We start from the raw sequence: 21,990 nt of genomic DNA on the forward strand, positions 1-21,990 counted from the left end.
TGGAGAACAATTTGGTTAAAACATATTGTAGGTATAGTTTGGGTCAGAATTTAATTATTAATCGACAAAAATATTTCCTGTTCATTTTTATCATATTTTTGTTACATGTCTTAATGATAAAAAAATGTTTATTACTTTCTTATTTTTATTATTCTATTATTTTCGGCTTCCCAGGTAAGCCAATAGAGTAGTTTTAATAATATCTATGGCTCATGAGAATAGGACAATGTAATTGGAATGTTGAGATGAGATTGAATTTTATTAAATATGATTGTGTAAGGGACGCCATATTGAAACTGCTGATTTAATTGTCGTTAATAGATGCTAGGTTTTCTTTTTAAATGAAAATTAGTTTATTGCAATTTCAAAATATTATCCACCTTATAGTTTTTCGATTCAATAATAAAGAAATATCTTAGTTAATTTATTTTTGAGAATAATTATACTTACAACTTGAGTTGGTTGACATTGAGCTTGCTTCAAATTCTTTTCGTGAATCATCAGCTGATGAGCCGCTCTGGGAAATGAACATATTCTTAGTAATTATTAAGACCTAAGACCAGAACTAAAAATACTCCACGTCATCGTAAGCGCAGAAGGTGATAGGAAATAACTCAACTAACTAACCTGTCCATCTGCTCTTCTGTCATCTCGAGTGCTTCCTGCATCTCTCTAGAAGTGTTCCTGACGAACTCTGGATCGCAGTATTCTCCTAGTCCTTGTTCAGTCAACACCTGCGTTAAAGAAATGTATTAAGTAATTTGTAGAGAAATAGTAACTTTTGTTTTCTAGATTATAGTTTTTATTTTCTCTTCCTTAGGATTGTTCTTTGCGCTAACAACATATCAGACAGAGCTTTGCGACTTAGTAAGTTGAATATCACTCTTCTTCTTTTCAGTCGTCCTCTCATTGTTGAGGATAGTGACTTTTCGGTAACCTTCTCAATGTTATCTTCACCTATTCCTGTAGGATAGTCATTAGACTTAGACTATTCTGTAAAATAGTTTATAATCTTCAATTGCCGCTAAGATTTTCCATTTAAATGTAGTAGTAGTAGTAGTAATATCGATAGTTGTAGTATCTAAACACAGTATTAGTTACTATGATACTAATCATAATAGTCATTTTGCTTCTAATATTTAGAACTAAGCTCGTATTCACCGTTGATACGTATAATGGTTTCCACCAATAAAAAGTTAACATAAAAATATACTAACTCTAGTGACTAGGCTTTCTGCGGAGCCTACTACTGGTAATGAGGAGCTGTTTCCGCGGGGACTTCCTGGCAGCGATACAACGCCTCGACCAGCGCTATCGGTTCCTGTTCCAACAATTAACGTTTTATACATGTATTTCTTGATGATATTGTTGTGATTGTGCAAGTGTCTTAGAATAATTCATAGATTTACAAAGTGACAGGAGAAAAGGATTAAATAGTTTTTATTTTTCTCTAGAAGTATTATGCTGTATTTCTTTTTTTTTCTGAATAAATTTTAACCATATTAATTTTGAAGACTGCGTATTTACTATTTTACAGAATTTAAGAGGAGTTATCTAAGGAGTATCACTTACTGAGATGTTTAAAATATGTCTAATAAATATTTTTTCTAAAGAACTAGGTCCAAAGCCTTAAGCCGCGCGCTCTATTCAAGCGATGAATACAATGATATTATATTTACTATTTAACTATTGTTATATGTTATCGTGAATGTATTTGAACGATTCATATTCTGTGCAAACCATTCGAAATGTTAGTCAAAAACTGTTTTTACTAAAAGCCTTCTAATTTTCCATCTATTCTAATTGCGTAATTAGCGATCGAGATGACGTGATCATGCTCATTAAGTGGATTAGTTCCAGTGCCGTTAGTTTTGTAATGCTTTCATTCTTCATATCCTTGAAGAGCTATATCATCAACTTTACTCTGAACCCATTTAAACGAATTGATTATTCGAAACAAACTTGTGCATAAATCGTGAAGTGTAATAATTCGGGTGAAATATCATGACGAATTGTATGAGATCGATAGAAGCCTTTGAGTGGATTTGCTTTTGTGATTTGTTTTTTACCGGATTAGGATAAGCTGAGTCGGAAACATTCCTGTAAACTTAGAGTATGCACATCAATTTTCGAATATAAAGGCTATACTCAGTTAAAACTCGTAATTTTAACTAAAAACAATTATAACAATTCATATCAAATTGGAGGTTAATTAAAAAAATAAAAAATATAAACATTTAAGACAAGTAGTAGCTAGACATATTATTCAGAACGTCACAGCTAAAGGAATGAATTTAGAAAATTGAAAAAGGATTGAAACAGACGTTCAGGTTGAGTTTAAGAGAAAAGGTCGGAAGAGGCAGGGAGGGAAGGGGTCGTGCGCGACCTGGGTGGGGGCGGGGCACGGCGGCGTGCGGGGCGAGGCGGGGCGCGGCGCCCGATGACGCGCTGCGCACCATCCGACCTGCCACCGCCGGCGCCGTGCGACACGCGCGGAGCGACCGGCGTCCGCCGTGAGAGAACGCGAACGGTAACCGCGCCGCCGCGTTGTAGCCGTACAGCGTCATCGTGCGCGCCTCCGTCGTGGGAGTGCAGGCGCTCGCCAGCAGCGGCGATATCTTCGGCTGGATCGTCTCCGCTCGCTCGTCGTCCTCTGGGTGGACGCGTTGTCGCGAGCTCCCTCCCGCCGCCGACAAGTAGTTCACGCACCCGAACGCGAGCCCGATCTGCCCGAGCATTTCGGGGTAGTTCGACTTTTGGTTGCTATCGTACGTACCAATCCACGAGAAGGCGGTGACGAAAAAAAAGGTGACGTTAGTAACGGTAGTGGTTAGTTAGAAAGGCGAGAGAATGAGATGAAAAATGTGTGAGTTAAAAGAAAACGTTGCGAGTTATTGAGAAAAGTTAAAACCACACGTCCGACTACCTTGATGAATAGCGTTCTTTAGTTCGTTTGTGGCTTTTCTGTAATATAATAAGCATTTTTTTTATTTAGGTATTTAAAATCGAGTGAAATATTAATCGATTATTAAATCGTAATTTATTTCCTGTGAGTAGGACATTACTAGAATGCATGATTTCGTTAAGTTTAAATTCGTATAATTTCCAAAAAATACTCACTCTAAGACTTGATATATTTTTTCTGATTCACCGTTTAGTATAAGAGGCCTCATTGGTATCTGTTCTTTTGGTTGTCCGTTTGCCCTTATTAACAAAAGTAATAATTATAACCTCTTCAAAATCCAATGCAAAATGAATTCAACGAAAATAATCTTCAATGCTTACAAATTGGGTGTCAGCGGCAACGGTCCAACCCCATATTCTTTCTGCATTAAGGAGCTTAAATGATTGCCAACAGCCTCTGCGAATGATAACAATTTCAATGGAGTAGTTTCTCATAGTCAATATTGGGATATAAAAGATTAGGTTTATTTTTACCTGGCGGCGGCTCTTTTCTGTGTCTATGAAGATGTCTGTTAGGACCGTGCCGTCGTATACTTGACCAGACACCTCCAAACAGCGAGTGATTTCTCTAAAAAATAATGTGTTAAAAACTTTGAATACTTTAATTTATTTCTTATTGTTTTTTTTTTATGTTTGGAGTTTATTTGGAATTCGGGATCAAATTAGCGACGATTGATACTAGTGAGATTACTGAAGACGAATTCTTAATTGAACAGTGCCTATTATTGAAATCCATATTATTGATGCACGACAGAAATATGCACGATAGCAATGTAATCAATGATCTTATTACCCTTCTGTACATTTTTTTGTTTCTGAACATCCAATAATTCACATAGCAGCACTCACCCTATGCATAGGTACATCTAACTCGGCCGTTATATCATCCAGATTACCAGAGATAGCCCTCTTTAGTTCCGGCCCGGCTTCATGCAAAGTCCTCAATCCGGCTTGCAGCGTCATCTGATGCGTTTGCTCATCATTTTGCCTTAATTCTTGTTCTTTCCGCTTTTTGAACCTTTGGTTTGAAATCACATATTTAATTTATTGATAAAACTTAGTACCAACATTTCTAGTGCCATCTATCAACTAAGTATTTCTTGTTTCGTCTTTAAGCTGATCGTTCCTACATATATCATTAATATTTTAAACTAACATACCTATATCTAATCTCTTTATAAATCTAATCTAACAAATAAGATAATTATTAAGTAAACTTAAATACCTACTAAGTATCTATGTCTGAATTAATTTAGGATCTAGTCAAATATTTTCTTCACTAAGTACATCCCTACATTGTTCTTATTTGTCTTAACTATCTACTCTGCGTTAACTATAATAAAGTACGCACGTATGCCCTAAGCCGAAAACAAATGTTGGGAAAACACAACAACAAGATTATGCAATTTACGAAAACATTTCGAAATTATCACCATCTCATTAAAGGGGCATGCTGATAGCGATTTCAAAAGGCTAATCCTGAACAAGATAATCTTGACATTAAGAGTAATAACGCTACATTCTGCAGTGCATACGAATTTCGAAAAAATATTTTTAAGTGAGCCCATTTTAAGCCGTCTAATATCAATTGTCACTGCTGGGCTAATAGTGTATGCCATTACAACACTGCTTCTTGGGGTATACACAATGGAACCATGCAGGGTCCAACAGGCAGTTTTAAAATTACACTGTTTGGCAATCTTTAGGTTACAATGGCTCCAGTATTAATCATATTAGGTATATTCAGGGATTTTTCTGGTAAAACTAAATTATAGGGTACATTCGTTCCTTATCACATACGTATCTGCAAGATGCGTTACTTACGCGTGGTTCCTATGGAACAAAAATTGCATGTGTTAAACATAAACATAGAAATTAAGAAAAGAAATGGAGATTTTGTGGTGAAACAAAATACATCGGACGTCATAATAATATCTAACATCGAATTTATTTACATTACTTCTCTTGGATTATAATTTACCGAGATTATCTTAATTTGGATTTTCGCTATCATTCCGTTTGAACACATACAAACACATACGGATTTTATAAACTTTTATTGAGAAACTTTCAATAGCTTTCAACAAGGAAGCAGTTTCCGTTTCGTTATCAAACTATAAACAACAATGCAAATGTATTTTTAGTGAAAAAGAACTTGAACTTAACACGATTTTATGTGATTATTTGGAAGTTTTAAGCTTCAAGCCCCGGACTTATAACAGCAAGTTTTAGCTGCTATGAAAAAATTGCTTTCACATAATTATTTGCATGACGGAATTCATCATCATTAGCTCTTTTTACACATGATTGAAGTCCACACAGTACTGCTGTCACGTATTGTATATGTTCAAATATCTGCTTAAACCTAATCTAGTTTTCCACAATGGACATCATTAACACTGATGGACGTATGCATATATAGTATTACTAATTATCGAGCTTACTGACCTCCTGAAGTAGTCTTGGATTAGGAAGGTGGCGTAGAACTTTCCGACTGTGATCTCGTTGGGGTCGCCTGGTGGAGGAACTACTTGGTCCAGGAGTTTTGGTGATGTGCGTTTCCAGATTTTCTTTATCACTGCTCTTAATTCTGTGTTGCAGTCGTCAATGTTACCTGCGTAAACATTAATTTATCTCATCTTCAATCTCCTTCTTTTATTTAATTCTTAATTTTATGTTTGTAATAAAATTAAACAGCTTGTTGCTCCTAATTTTCGAAGTTTAGAATTGTAAAAAACTCGGACTTACTACTACTAATTAGTAACTGCTAATGAGTAAATTACTAATATGTTTTTTAATTGCTTGGGTGAGTGGACGTATTCACGGCCAATCTGAGCTCATGGCTCACCTGGTGTTAAGTGGTTACCGGAGCCCATCTAAAACGTAAATGCCACCACCTATCTTGAGATATGAGTTCTAAAGTCTCCGTTTTTACAGTACAACGGCTGTACCACCCTTCAAACCGAAATGCATTACTGCTTCACCGCAGAAATCAGTTACTAGTTAGTAGTAGGTTGTATTCTGAACGTAACAACGCGAAACAGTCATCCGTATCTTTGAAGAAAGGGGCAATCGTTGTACCAAACAATTGCGACTATGAACTGAAGTCTTAGAGTAGATTGTAGTTGACAGGACCCACGCTAGTCATGGACTTCGGTAGTAAGTTAACAGGGTAGTGTCATCGTACCTTACTGAAGACATTAAAAAATTTTTCGGATCGTCTTACCATCCGTTTTAATCTTCAATGAAGTTCTGACGACGGCGAACAGTGTAGCGTTGAAGAGAACAGTGCCATCTGAATTGAGAGGCATGTTCATGGAAACTAGTCGTTTGCAGGCAACGCGGTGAGGACAGAGCTTGCCGAATCCTGGACATTCATAATTTCTGTGTAGACCCCTTTTATTGACGTAGATAAATAAACGTTTATCCAACGACGTTCATGCAGGATTGTTACCCGTTTTAGGGGTATGGACAAATTTACATCCCGTATAGTAATGTCTTTAACCAAGATTCCCAATGGTGCAGTAGTTAGGGTCAGTGACCGTTATGTGATCGCTAGTTTTATTTGATTTAACGCTAAATTTGATTTAGTAACAACATTAAGCTTTAAGCTTAAGCTTTAAGAGAGGAAGAGGTAGACCTAAGAAGAAATGGATAGATTGTGTGAAAGACGATATGGGTAAGAGGGGAGTGAGCGAAGAAATGGTATATGATAGAAGAGTATGGAAGGAGAAAACATGTTGCGCCGACCCCAGATGACTGGGAGAAGGGCAGGATAATGATAATGATGATTAAGCTTTAAGCTTGGGTTGCTCAACTGCGTGGGCGCTTGGACATAGGGAATCTTAAAATGACCCATAAAAGTAACCCAGAGTCTTATAGTCTGTATGTAGTTTGCGATCAACATAACATTATGTTTGTAAATAGGATTTACGAATTACCTATTGTTAAGTTTTTGATTTTAGAGAGAAACAGATTTGGTTCAAGAGTGGTTATAAAAGGAAATTGGGGATACTTGAATTTTCTGGTCGGCCAGATTTAAATAATCGATCAGTTTCACTTTAAATTGATGAAAACGCGTCCAGGCGAGTAGCACCACCATACTCGTTTTTGGCGCAAAGTAATTGTGCGTCCCTTTTGTAGGACAGGCTAGCAGATATATCATACGGTTTTCTATCTGATGTGAGAAGTTGGGCCGTCCTATTAATTCGAATTATCTATCGGTTCTGGTAACCAATTAACGTAAGAGAAATGAGAGAGTCCGTAAATATAATGCTTATTGCATTATCTATACTAATATTATAAAGAGGTAGGATTTGTTTGTTTGTTTGTATTGAACAGGCTCCGAAACTACTGAACCGATTTGAAAATTTCTTTCACTGTTTGGAAGCTATTCCCGAGTGACATAGGCTATAATCTATTTGAAAAAAATTAGGCATCCTTACTAAAACTCCAATAATGTAACCCAAGGTGTAAAAAAAATTACCTAAAATATTCTCTACATCGCGTGTCCTGCGAAAAGTATTGATGATATAATAGAATAAAATAATGTACTAAGACTGTACAGAAAATATTATTATCTACAAAAAGTGTCGCGACAGCATATGTCTAACTATTATAGCTATGCCGCAATAAGTGTTCTTTTATTTAAAAAAATAAAACGTCAAATATCGTTGAAATTTTTGTTAAAGACCCGAGCGGATCCGGAGCGGGCCGCTAGTATTTATATAAACTGATTGTAGTGTTGTAGTACACCACTTACCCAAAGGCGGACTTATTTTTCTTAGTAAAGTAACTACATCTAAATGTTTTATTCTACCCTTTGCGTCAGGGTCATATTCGCTCCAAAGTCTGAAAACAAGAATATTTTGTTTATAGAAAAATACTGTAAAAATGTGAAGCAAGATAAGTTGCATCCTTGGTGATTGGAACCGGTGCTTTTTCAATTTATTTATTGAAGACATTTGGAAATGAAGTCGAATCCGCAGTTGTATATTTTATTTTTTTATTGCTTAAGTGTGTGGACGAGCTCACAGCCCACCTGATGTTAAGTGGTTACTGGAGCCCATCGACATCTTCAACGTAAATGCGCCACACACCTTGAGATATAAGTTCTAAGGTCTCAGTATAGTTACAACGGCTGCCCCACCCTTCAAACCGAAACGCATTACTGCTTCACGGCAGAAATAGGCGGGGTGGTGGTACCTACCCGTGCAGCCTCACTAGAGGTCCTACCACCAGTAAATATATGCATGTAAATAAATATATGCATATATCGGCTGCACCTCTACAAATCGGAATGTTTGAACCCATGCTTCTCAGCAGAAAAAAGTATTATAGGGGAATTAAACAAATTTATAAACTTGTGCGTTTGGTTTTTATTAAAAGATTTTAGTTATTCGTTCATCGTGGAAGACTTTTGTGAACTTATGATAAGTACGTATTTCCTTAGAAAAGTCGGTACCTGTTTAGGAGTCTGAATACTGGCGCTACAGACCCAATGGTTACGTATCTTATACGTTGTTATTTTGCTAGTAAGGTATAGAAATATTATTTCTATTGTATGACCAGATCAGGTAATTAATTTGTATTCTATAACGAAAGCCAAATAAATAGAATGCATTTGAAAATACCTTATAAATTCATCTAAGTGGTGTGGTCCCAATATTGACCAATCTCTAGTTAGATAGTCAAAGTTATCCATAATGACCGCAACGAATAAATTGATAATCTGAAATGTTATTTAATTTGAATGGTGTGTTGAATTTATTTTTTAAAATTATCTGTAATTTATTTCGTTGTTTTTTTCTTTTTTCTCGCATGCTGAAACCAGCTGGTGATTTAAATAAGCAACCATCACTATATAAAAATTAATCACATATAGCCAGCCATGAGCGCTACTATTTCAGCAGTAGGTAGTAGTACTAATTTGCGGTAGGCAGTGACTTGGCTCTGCCCCTGGCATTGATGAAGTCCATGGGCGACGGTAACCACTCACCATCAGGCGGACCATATGCTCGTCTGCCTACAAAGGCAACAAAAAAAAAAGTTAGAAGCGACATATTTTGCAATAAATTTCTCCTTATTACTCTGCTTTTATATGTCATAGACATTCTAATTAATCTGTACCTGACTCCATCCACAATACGAGTAATAATATGACCATTAACTTTCGGACATGAGATAGAAACAGACCATTCGGACCGTAAATAGAGTTTGGCAAAACTGTTAATTTTTATTACAGTAATTTATGCGTTCGGGAGCATAAGGACGCACGCTCGAATGGGGGATTTAACGGAATATGACATATTCACGTGATTATTTAACACAAGCGGCCCGCTCCGGCTTCGCTCGGGTCTTTAACAAAAATTTCAACGATATTTGACGTCGTTTTATTTTTTTAAATAAAAGAACACTTATTGCGGCACAACTATAATAGTTAGACATATGCTGCCGCGACACTTTTTATAAATAATAATATGCTCTACAAAGTCGTAGTACATAATTTTATTATATCATCAATAGTTTTCGCAGGGCACGCGATGTAAATAATATTTTAGGTATTTTTTTACATCTTGGGTGACATTATAGGAGTTTTAGTAAGAATGCCTAATTTTTTTCATAAAAGATTATAACCTATTTCACTTCGGAATAGTGTAACTTTTAAACAGTGAAAGAATTTTTCAAATCGATTCAGTAGTTTCGGAGCCTACTCAATACAAACAAACAAACAAATCTTTCCTCTTTAAAATATTATATAGTATAGAAGTATAGATTAGAAGTGAATGAGGAAGGGGTACTATTCATCCGCCCACTTCAGCTTAGAACAAAACTACTTCATATGAAACTGAAGCTAAATAATAATATTCCTAAAGAACTCACCAGAAAAGAACATAACACATAAAATGATATAAAATATGGGAATGCTAATACACTTCCACAGGTGCCTTCGCTATCCTCTCCCACTTCCTCGTGGTAATTCTTATCGCACTTGACCTCAGAGTCTGGCGACACTCCCATCATGATGTCCTGCCATGCTTCACCTATTGACATTGAACATCTAATTATCCCCAGTTCCATAGACAACTTCGCAAATATGAATTTGCTGATAAAGTAAGTCAAACACGGACCTGTGGCAGATCTGAATAACACTAATATAGCCTGCGGGAATGTCTGGAAGTGATTGTTCCTTGTGATCGGAGTATTGTCGTCTATTGCTATCTTTCCGAATACCTGAAAGTTTCAAATGAGATGTTACAGTACTTTGCACTGGATGCTACATCCAAATTTGTAGGTTATTTTCCAAGCCGATAGCGTATTTACCTGCATGCCCACAACAGCATAAATGAAGAACAGCATCAGTATCAGCAGAGCGACGTACGGGAGGGCTTGGAACGACTTTATGAAGGTCCACAACAACGTTCTGATGCCTTCGCCCCTGGACAGCAGCTTCACGAGTCTCATCACACGAAACAAACGGAAGAAGTTTATCGACGGTATTGAGCTCTCCTGGAAACACGTGTAAGATATATAAATGAATTGCTGTTCGTTAGTCTCGCTAAAACTCGAGAACGGCTGGACCGACTTGGCTAATTTTGGTCTTGAATGATTTGTGAAAGTCCAGAGAAGGCTTAAAATGTTTGAAATAAATATGAAAATGCTCGAAATTAAATAAAAATAGCAATTTTGTTTTTCCTTTGATGTGTCCCCTGTCGGACGGATTCCTTTTGTTTGTTTTAAGTTTATTTTATACAAAAGTTTAGGTCTTTAATATGTACAGAAAATCATATTTATTTAAGCAGATACTGCTAGTCGTTTGAGCATGGTATAATATTTTATGAAGCCGTTGTTACAGTTGGTACTCTGTGGACCCGACAAGAGGAAGCGGGGGAGTACAGATCCCGCATGTAATCAATTGATGTACTGGCTCTTGATCATAACAATTGCGAAGCATATTACCATATCAGTGTTTAAAAATATCAATAAATACATGTACCATATAGATAAGAATTCCTAGTTTAATTTTCACAAAAAAAAATGTTTTTCATTTCAGTTTCAATATTTGGTAAGACTCTAAAAGTGGATTTCGCATCAACTACATATATCTTTGACTTCATAATACTTCGGTTAAGCACAGAAACTCACAGTCCCCATAGATATCCTAACGTAAATGAGATCGTCTTTTTTTTTTTTTTATGATTGAAGGATTACTGGTGGCCCGGAGGCCTTTCCAGTTTCACCAGGACAGGTGGGCGAGCAAAGGCTCAGCCAGGAGGGGTGGGATTTGCTAACAGCTGCCCGAGCGCCTCCGAAGGAGACCTAACAACTCAAGAGTAGCTGCTTCGCGAATGAATCTACTACCGGATCGGAATCGCGACCCGCTGAGAAGATCCGGCGAGAAACTCAGCGAGCTGATTCATGGGTTAGGTTGCACGGCGAACTCTTTGTCGAGTTCGACGAGTACGGTTACCGAGGTCCCTAAGCCTGCTCCTAGAGCTGAAGGCGTCTAGTGCAAAGGTTATTGGATCTGATGGATCCGCAAGGACGTGGAGATCGTCTTAAAATAGTCAGAAGTTTCATTTGCATGGTATGACGGATTTACCACCCTCAAAAATTAAGAGCTTAGAAGGGAATAAAATCTTCATATAACTGGCGTTTTTAGATTTATCGAAGAATCCGAGGAAAGATCGCATGTAAATATATAGATTTAGAATCAAATTGTATTTCTGTGTTTGAATACACTCGTATCAGGGTTATAACGCATTGGCCTGTGCACGTGGCACCATCCGGCTATGGAATGAGCTCCCCTCCACGGTGTTTCCCGAGCGCTATGACATGTCCTTCTTCAAACGAGGCTTGTGGAGAGTATTAAGCGGTAGGCAGCGGCTTGGCTCTGCCCCTGGCATTGCTGAAGTCCATGGGCGACGGTAACCACTCACCATCAGGTGGGCCGTATGCTCGTCTGCCTACAAGGGCAATAAAAAAAAAAAAAAAAAAAAAAAACGCTTAGCAAGGAAGGAGGAGTGGCATCTGTTTGTAAAATATCGTTACGTTACGCATGCGACCACTCTGACATCCCATAGTCACGACCCATTGAGTTTCTCGCCGGATCTTCTCAGTGGGTCGCGTTTCCGATCCGGTGGAGATTCTGCGAAGCACTGCTCTTACTAGGGTTAGTATTAGCAATACTCCGACTTGAGCCCCGTGAGCTCACCTACATGTTAGGGCGAAGCTGAAATAGCCTCTCAAGGCTATCAGCATAGGAAAAAAAAGACAGAGCAGTGACGATGAAGGGGTAGAAGAATACTCTATTGGTTCCTGTACATCGGTAGGGGCATGAACGTTTCATGAACGTCTTCTATTGTGAAATAAAGATCTTCCACAGACCGTGCTCATTTGTTGATAAGTTCGATAAATAAACGGTCCCATTATTTGAAGTTTGACAACTAAATTTCTTATGTTCACAGGCAGGCAAGCTAATCGATGGATTAGCTTACGGTTTGGAGGTACAGGCACTCATTGACACTATCAATACCAGAGTCACAGCCAAGATACTGTCTACTGCTGAGGTAACACTTCGTATGACGAAGGATATATCATAATGAAAATCCACGCTACAGAGAGCCTGGCCTCGTGAAAGATTTTTTGAAATTTACGCTAGTGTGATTCAGCTTCTGATTAACTTCTATTTCACCGGGAGGATGTTTTTAGTGCTAATTATACCTATACTCCACTCATAAAAAACAGGAATGACCAGTAGTCTTCCAGTAAAATGGTGGATCTGACAAATGGATGCGACGAACTTGCCAATGTGCCATATATCTCTCTATCTCCCTCTTTCTCTCTCTCTTTCTCTCTAAAAATAGTATTAAGTCCAAGAGCGTCTCACAACATTATCACGTTTAAGATTTCGTAAGTAAATTGTTGTCTTGCATATCTCGCGTTACTGTCCCTTCTTCAACATCAAAAGCTTTCAACTTCATTGAATTTATCAGACAACATCTATAGCTTTTAAAAAGTTAGATCTGGTTAGTGCATTTTCTGAATATTGTGTAGTTTCATTTGTGTGTGTTTTTGTGTGTTCTCTACCGTGACAAAAGCGACCTCGTAAATACCATACTTTAATATAATATTCAAAGTTTGAAATATCATTCTGATAAATTTAGTTGCGAACTCGAACGATTTTGTTCAGAGATCTGAGCGATCGGAGTGATAGGAGTGATCTGTTAGCATTCACGTTCTGAAACCAGTTTCTTTGATTGTGAAAAATATTCAAAATATGGACGCAACAAGAAGTACAATTCTAATGTGTCCATAAATATTAACCCGTCGTTTCTGATCGAACAATTTCAATATTAAGCACTTTACTATTGAATTACTTCCGTACACCTCGCGTGCATGTGTGTATGTATGATTATTAAAGATGCAATAAATGAAATTCCCAAGACTGCAAAGATCATTTGCTAATAATCGATAAACAGTGATTGATCAAGTGAAACCATAAAAGGTTGATTGGGCGAGTGATCTTCTCTATGGATTTCTTGTTCCTAATAAAAAATTTTTGCTCACTACAGCAAAGCAGTCAATTCTGTCATACTTTACTTTTACTTTTATTACTGGTGGTAGGACCTCTTGTGAGTCCGCATGGGTAGGTACCACCACCTTGCCTTTTTCTGCTGTGAAGCAGTAATGCGTTTCGGTTTGAAGGGTGGGGCAGCCGTTGTAACTATACTTGAGACCTTAGAACTTATATCTCAAGGTGGGTGGCGCATTTTACATTGTAGATGTCTATGGGCTCCAGTAACCGCTTAACACCAGGTGGGCTGTGAGCTCGTCCACCCATCTAAGCAATTTTATAAGTTTTTTTCGAATGTTCAAGTAATATACAGAGTGTTGTATGTTATTCGCGTGGAAGCGTGTTACTCACCTTTACAACATGTATTCTGGGCATGCCACTTCCCTGAAACGGATATCATCTTCAGTTCTGTACTTTAACAATAACTTTATACAATGTGAACGGCTTTAGCTTGTGTGCTGTTATTACAACATCTATGTCCATGCCCGGGACAGTAACTAAGCGCTGTATTAAAATGAAATTGTGAATACTAAAATTAATCGTTAAAATGGGTTGATACTGAAACCTTCCTTCCTGGTATCTAAAACAAAAAGGGTGCGTGTACTTATGTACGCGCGTAAGAAATTATACTTTATTTTTATTAAATTTATTTCTTTTTTCTTTATTTAAATTTTAATCAATTTAAAAAAAAATCGATTAAACAACATCCTCAAACACGCATATTGGACATACCTTTTCTTCACATCGTATAAATTCGGTAATTCTCGGTACGGTTCGGAAAGTTCACCTGCGGCTATATTCAGACTCGCCAAGTTACGTCGGTCGTATTGTAATGAGCGATTTAGTGGGCAACTTCATTCTGTTAATTTTGTGTCACGGTGCGCGCGCATCGTAAAATTTCACACTCATCAATTTTTCATGACGCGCCTAAAGTATAACTTCAATAATGTAGTGTCGTGTAGTTAAAAGATAATATTATCGGTATAAGAGAGTCGACGGTGAACAGCTATTCAATTAATCTCAACTAAATACGACAGAAATTAAGAGTTAGAATAACCTTCGGAATTATTGTCACGCGAGTTATCTTTTGTATTGACAGCCAACTACAAATACTATTAAAGCATGGTCTAGCTTTCCAGAGGCTATGACATCAGAGTAAATGATAAATTTTTTTAATAAAGTGAAGTATTTTTTACAGAACTAATTGAACGAAAAGTAAATTTGGCATTAGCTACCCAACTCTGTAAACAATATTAAACAATATTAATGATGACTTTAGATTCAAAGGTTATTCTAAAATATGCCTTTATTTAATCATTGAATACATAAAACTTATGTAGTGAATCAAAGGAAGGAAGGGAATTTGTTTCACATTTTCATTTAATACAGCCATCAGTGTTTTGTGATGTGACTACACAGTGTTTCATTATTGTCGCTAACTAAACTGTTACACATTTTACCTGATTCTTCAATTCGTTTACTTGCGAAACGACTATATCAATGATGCTTCCGAGTACTATAATGAAGTCAAAGGTGTTCCAAGCGTCCCCGAAGTAGTTCTAGATATATAAAAAAATATGATTAAAATTCTTATTAAACTCTATTCCAATTACGAAGTTCCATGAGATAGATGTTATTATTATATATTGTGTCTGTGAATTAATTGTATAATGATTTAGATTGATTGTTTATTTTAAAAATGATGTTTATGACCATCAACAAAAAATGATTATTATTTCAAATTATGCGAAACGTGATGATTTACGTTCTAGTGTCAAAAGGGAATTCGTAATTGGAATAGAGTATAGGTGAGAGTATAGGTGATCACATAATTGAGACGTGGGAACGGAATCTCAATGGAATTGCATAATGCCTGTCCTATTATTCTGGTATAGACCGCATTATTAAAAACAGGTAGGATTGTGGTACTCACCGGTTTAGACTGTATTTTTTATTGTATTTTTTGACTTGTTTTTTCGTTTATTGTAAATATTCTTAATTATTTAAAAAAAAAAAATTTTTTCTTGACAAAAACACAAAAAAAAACCCGCTGAATTTGTTCCGCCGGTTCTTCTCAGGACTGTGACTTTTTTGGAACCGGTGCGGTGGTAGAGTTAACATTGTTATTTATATTTTGACATTCAACAAGTGTGTTATGTTGACATCTAAGTTGAAATAAAAGATTTTGAATTTGAATTTGAATTTGAATTTGACCCACACTATTCCCAACCAATAGAGAAGCCGGATGAAAATCGCAGTACTATCATATAAAGCTCAGAGTGTCTACTACCCTTTCTCAGGCAAATCCCTTAGTCGCCTTTTGGAAGTCGACCACGGCAAATAAATGGGTAGTGCTATTCTATGCCGACATCACACAGGCAGAGGAGCCACAAAAATATGACAATGATATAGAACAGGACATTATTGTTTTGTTAGATAGTATATCTAGGCTTATGACTAAATATGATTACCTTAAATCTAAACGCAGCTAGTTTGAATATGAACTCCAAGGCAAAAACGGCCGTGAACAACATATTGAGCATGTCCAAAGCCTTGCTATATTCGATGGACTGGTTGTGGTACTTCATGGCTAACGTGATGGTGTTGATCATGATGAGGACGAAGATCGCATATTCAAACGGCTGTGAGGTGACGAACCACCACACTTTGTATTGAATGCGGTGCTTGGGAATGTACCTGTTAATTTTGAGCAGAAAAAATACATAAACTTGAAATTTGAGTTAAGCTGAGGCTTCACGAGTCATGTTAACAGGGACACTTATTAATTTAGACGGATAGGTCCATGGGTAACTGGTACAGAGTGGTTAGTAGAGACCACACAACATAGAACCACGCTTTTACTATTAAAATTAAATGTTGAAAATGGTCTTATTTCGTTGAAGTGGTCATGTCTTAAAAGATAAGACGAAGCGATACGGCCACGTCAGTACCCAAATGTCCTAGACACAATATTTTACGGATCACGCAATTAAGACATATTCACGACCAATTTCCACGACAACAGAAAGTTTCTTTTGAACAACACATGTTTATCAGAATAAGAAAGCAGAGTTAAGGTGGTAAGTCAGTGCCCATATCTTCAAAGAAACTGTATATTTAGATAGAGATTTATTAGTTAAGTACCATATCTTACCTTCTGATCGGCTTTGCTTTCAACGCAAACTCAATACAGTTTCTCTGATTCTTGTCTAGTTCACAATTCTTGTATTCCTGTTCACCCTCGTTTTGGAATGTCACTATGACGAAACCCACGAATATATTTACCTTGTGAAAAAAAGAACAGAAGTTTTAATTGTATTCATGTAAGTAGTTCAATTATGATAATTAAAAAAATATGGCAAATTGCTTCAGTGGTTCATTAAATGAGCAAGGTACAGTCAATATCATATGTGGTATCGTTGATTGGAAATTAATTTTTTTATCGAAATAGTAAGTTGAATTATCTGTTATATGTATATTAGACATGATTCTTAATAATAATTAATGTTTATTCATTATTAATATAAAAGAAACTAATTGAAGATAGTAAAAAATCTCAAGACTTACCATAAAGAAGGCAATTATAATAATATAAATAATGTAGTAGGCTGCAACAATTGGACGGAAGTTAGTTATGGGACCGCGATCCTCCGCATTTGAATCTATTGAAACATACAGCAACCTGCAAAAATTTCGCCATCATTTATATCTTCCATTTTAATGAAGCGGGTAACAATCATAATAATAAAATGATGTGCGTACAGGATGAACTGTAAGTATACTACAATATCATCTAAATAAACATACCCTGGCCAGCCTTCAAACGTCGACACAGTGAACAAAGTAAGCATTCCCTTCATCACATTGTCGAAATGAAAGTCGTTGCGTTTCCATTCCCGGTCTCTTACAACGTAATTACGATTCTCAAATACTAAATAGGTTCCCCTGAAATTTGATGGAAGCTTTTGGTCAAGTCTATATCAAAAGGACGTTTGGTATATGAATAAATGTTGCTAATTATTTAGTTGGAATATAGTATAATATTTCATTAACAATAAAGCAACGAACTTAAAAAGCGTTTGTTGTAGTTAGAAATATTTTTTTGTCTAGCTAAATTAAAGAAGTGTATTTAAGATAAGTAAACAACAAGTTTAATTCAAAATCTAAATTAGCTTTTAATTTTGTAGTAACTATGTATGTAAACAGCAGATACTCACTGACATTCTTCTTTTGTCATCTTAGAAATATCATTACATCTAAAAAATTTACCCTGAAACAAATCTTTAGTGTTAATCTAAGTATTTATTATTTTTTGAAGTTACACTTCTTTGGTTGTCTAAACGAATTTTTTTAACATTCTGTTTTGATAATAACTGCAAGTAATTGATAAAGTACGGCTTTATCAATTTTATGTTGATATTTATGTATTACGGTTATACAATTGTTTCTACTTACGTACGCATTATTATTTTTCAACCATATTAAGAAAATGTAACTTCTAACGTACACATGGAAAACATGTATTAAATTTTTTGTGGACTATGTTATGACATCTAACAAAGGCTAATAAAATAAAATGAAAATATTTCATGAAAAATAAGCAAAGAATTGTTTAATTTACAAAACTTTAAAAGTATAATGGAAATTAATTTATGAAAATACATTTTAGATATTGCGAATGTACAGATGAGGTGACAATTAAAATTGAATAGTTTTGAAAAATTTCATGCAACACAAGATCTGATTAACTTACTGAATTTAGCATGCATTTTTCTTAGAATATGTAATGAGATAAACTACTATCTACTAATAAAAGATAATATTGTTAACACAAGTATTATAGTCATCGTGAGACGTGAAGATAAAGTCGGTAATAGAATAAGTCTGATGAAACCCTTCAGTCTCAAATTCCTTGTGATATTAATAAATAGCATGGCAATGTCAACAAATCCTATTTGTTAATCTACTTTGTAACATCTAAAGCATTAATAATCATTTTAACCGGAAGCCTCACCTTAAACAATTGCACACCGACCACAGCGAACATAAATTGTAATAAATATGTAACTAGCATTATATTTCCTATTGTCTTAATCGCTACTATCACACATTTCACCACATACTACATAGGGCAGTCAAAATATGCAGGTTAGTCGCAGGGGTGTATACGTTACCGAAAGGGGTAAGGATAATTCCATGATCCGGCAACCACGCAGCGTCAGGGCATAAGGGGACAAGCAAATCATTTTTTTAATCACATAGGATATTTTTTACAAAGGTCGACGGTTACTATGGGTATCCGAAATTGTTAGCCAAACGTATTTAAACGCCAAGGTAGGGGGATGGTTATGTCGTCTAGAGAATTAGGTATTAGTCACTAATTGAAAATTTACTTAGTGAAACTACACCTTTGGGTTTGAGGATTCTTAAATCATGCTTGGAACCTAAGAATCTCCTTATTACATGCTTGACTAATTCACGTTTAATACTCCAATAATTTCTATACAGAACACTGATGGAAAAAGCACATGGAATAGGTACAAAATTTAACAACATTTATAAGTGTTTCACAATAACAAAGTTTTTATACGTAGTTTTAAGCAGTAAAATAACTGAGACAAAAAAAATGCTGAAGACTATTTCAATGATAGAACCGCGAGGTAAATCGTGAGAAAAGAAAGAAAGGTAATAAAAATGTAAATTTGTAATTGACTGACTGACGTAATCACATAGTCCCAAAAAATCATCAAACTTAATACCAAGCTCTTACCACATATTAAGGAGTTTTTGGAAATTAAAGCAATTCAAGTTAATTATTTAATAATTGATATCTGATAAATACAGCCAGTGGCCATGGTATTGTAAATACGATACTATCTTAAATTGGTCAATCAACTAGTTTATCGATAGGTCAACCAGTCAATTCCCTTCAAGAACGGATTTTGAATTTGTAGTAAAAATAAATATAGACAGACGATAGATTTTAAATACCCAAAGGTGTATAGGATCTGGTCAATCGTGGCCAACGGTCACACAAGATTCGGTGGTGGTGCTTTGGTGGTTGAATAAACCCCCTACCTTGAACATTTGGACTCCCATCACGGCAAACATGAACTGTAGTAACGATGTAACCAATAATATGTTTCCGATTGTTTTGATTGCAACGATCACGCATTGTACAACGTGCTACAATCACGGAAAACATATCGTCATTTTAAAAACAAAAATGCGTAGGATTTTCGCAGTAGTTTAAGAAATCGTCTAAGTCAATATTGAGTTAAGATTTCACTGTGAAAATATCTTGAAGCGTGATTAATTTGATTAATTATTGTAATTAGCCTTCATCAAAACGAATACCTTTTTGAATGTCTTGATTTAACAAAACCTTCCTGACAGTGAAATCCTGTTTTTTTATCTCGAAATGTTTTATGCGGTTTATTAATATCTACTGGTGTTACGCTGATTATCTTACATTGTTACTATGTTAAGATATTAATGTTTTCTTTTACATTACATTCATTAATCTTGATTGACAAAGTTCCATGGAATTCATGGAAGATTTGTAACTTAAAATTAGAATGATTTTATACCTTATTTCACATTATACTACGAACAAAAATGGAGTATCATGTAATTGTTAAATTTTGGCATAATATGATGCCCCACAGGCAAAGGTTCTTTTCATTACACTTTGCAAGTCTAAAGCAGTTTTTCATCACTCCTCCTTATTTGAGGAAATTATATGAGTCAGTATTAACTTGTCTTAATGGGAAGAAATTTGTTGATTACTCATTGCCAAATCAAAAATTATGGATTCCGTGAGGATTTTTCCAGTAGCTTTGAAGTTTGCAGAATATCGCATCTTAGTCCTTGAAATTTCAAGGGCATTAACTGGATTTGAGGATTTTATTTTTGAATTGTACTGACCTTAAGACCCTTCGCCCTGTTGATAGCCCTGAGCGGTCTGAGCACCCTGAACACTCGTAATATTTTCACCACGGATATACTACCAGACCTGTTAACGCAACGTCATTGTTATCATAGTGGAAACGAACAGATAATTTCGGTATATATTTTTTGTTAGTCAAGCTGAACAAAGATTACAGTACACCATTGCGATGTTATTGGAATTCTTAGAAATTACATTTTCAAACCCTCATCCAACTCTTCCAAATGCGAAAGAATTAATGTTATAAGATATATTAAACAACAAGTCATTTCTAATTAAAAGACGGAGAGACTTTAAATTAACAAATCATAAATGATGAGACACAATGTCGGATCTTTCAAACGGCTGGATCTTAGGTTAAATTGAACTTCCCGAGACGACGTCCTGCGGGATCTTTCTGGGGATGGAATCCCGTCATATTGTCAGGACGGGTACCGGCGACGGCGAACCTTCGGCACGTACTGTGCAGTACTGTAGGTTTCGTGGAGTCGGAGTGGTGGAGCTCGATGTGGTTTAGTTGGTAGTCGGTTTTTCGGGGTGGGTCCCGCCTCGCGTGCCTTTCTCAAGGCGTAGTCTCCCGGTAGGAAGGAGAGGAGGAGTTTGGTCTTCCTTTTCTCCCTCTTCTTCTCTGGAGGCGCCGGAGTCCAACATAACCCGGTCTGTTACCCCTCTCGGGTATCCGTAAACGGATTCCCCAGCGTTAAAAAAAAGAAGGTTAAATTGAACTCACTTAAGATTCATAGACACAAGCGATACGCAAACGACCAGCATGTCGAGAACGTTGAAGGCGGATCGCAGAAAGGCACCCTGGTGGAGGATCAGCCCGTACGTCACCAGCTTCAGAAACAGCTCCAGCGTGAATATACCAGTGAAGAACACGTCGAATTGGCTGAGTAACTGCAGAACAGCAAAAATTAATATGTAAACCACTTTACTGGTGGTAGGACCTCTTGTGAGTCCGCACGGGTAGGTACCACCACCTCGCCTATTTCTGCCGTGAAGCTGTAATGCGTTTCGGTTTGAAGGGTGGGGCAGCCGTTGTAACTATACTGAGACCTTAGAACTTACATCTCAAGATGGGTGGCAAATTTACGTTGTAGATGTCTGTGGGCTCCAGTAACCACTTTGCACCAGGTCGGCTGTAAGCTCATCCACTCATCTAAGCAATAAAAAAAAATTGCCGCCTCGACATATGCTGCAGATATGGCAACTGATAAAATTAAATATTAATCAAAATATACCAACCCAGTTTCTGAATCCACTCTGAACTGCATCCAATGGATCTTCAGCAGCCAACATGGCCGACGAAAGCATAATACAGACCAATATTATATTTCCAAATGTCGAAGAAGACGACAATTTGTAGCACAGAACTCGAAACCTGCAATTTTAGATTTACAAACGCTATTTCTTCGCAGTTTGATTCACATTAAATACCTTATAACATTGAACGAAGCTGTAACTATACACGACAAAAGCTAAAACATATAACATGCAAACA

The 21,990-nt window shown here is 36.4% G+C and overlaps 1 protein-coding gene across 1 annotated transcript in view; it reads right to left on the bottom strand.

Moving 5' to 3' along the window:
- Positions 1-1,355: 1,355 nt before the first annotated feature.
- Positions 1,356-21,990, bottom strand: part of LOC101735743 (muscle calcium channel subunit alpha-1) — a 93,402-nt gene continuing 72,767 nt past the window's right edge. Inside the window, exons 21-43 of the mRNA XM_062676406.1 lie at positions 21,735-21,870; positions 21,220-21,386; positions 20,468-20,555; positions 18,555-18,662; positions 17,758-17,810; positions 17,348-17,485; positions 17,108-17,222; positions 16,695-16,825; positions 16,012-16,237; positions 15,001-15,099; positions 13,892-13,924; positions 10,288-10,473; positions 10,095-10,197; positions 9,847-10,007; positions 8,598-8,695; positions 7,727-7,815; positions 6,191-6,331; positions 5,413-5,578; positions 3,814-3,982; positions 3,439-3,532; positions 3,286-3,361; positions 3,121-3,204; positions 1,356-2,763 (exon numbers count right to left, since the gene is read on the bottom strand). Coding sequence (XP_062532390.1) covers positions 2,295-2,763; positions 3,121-3,204; positions 3,286-3,361; positions 3,439-3,532; positions 3,814-3,982; positions 5,413-5,578; positions 6,191-6,331; positions 7,727-7,815; positions 8,598-8,695; positions 9,847-10,007; positions 10,095-10,197; positions 10,288-10,473; positions 13,892-13,924; positions 15,001-15,099; positions 16,012-16,237; positions 16,695-16,825; positions 17,108-17,222; positions 17,348-17,485; positions 17,758-17,810; positions 18,555-18,662; positions 20,468-20,555; positions 21,220-21,386; positions 21,735-21,870 — 3,130 coding nt within the window. The 3' untranslated portion in view covers positions 1,356-2,294. The remainder of the gene's footprint in view (positions 2,764-3,120; positions 3,205-3,285; positions 3,362-3,438; positions 3,533-3,813; positions 3,983-5,412; positions 5,579-6,190; positions 6,332-7,726; positions 7,816-8,597; positions 8,696-9,846; positions 10,008-10,094; positions 10,198-10,287; positions 10,474-13,891; positions 13,925-15,000; positions 15,100-16,011; positions 16,238-16,694; positions 16,826-17,107; positions 17,223-17,347; positions 17,486-17,757; positions 17,811-18,554; positions 18,663-20,467; positions 20,556-21,219; positions 21,387-21,734; positions 21,871-21,990) is intronic.

The sequence above is a fragment of the Bombyx mori genome, chromosome 27 (assembly GCF_030269925.1).
Source record: "Bombyx mori chromosome 27, ASM3026992v2".
Classification (NCBI taxonomy): Eukaryota; Metazoa; Arthropoda; class Insecta; order Lepidoptera; family Bombycidae; genus Bombyx; species Bombyx mori.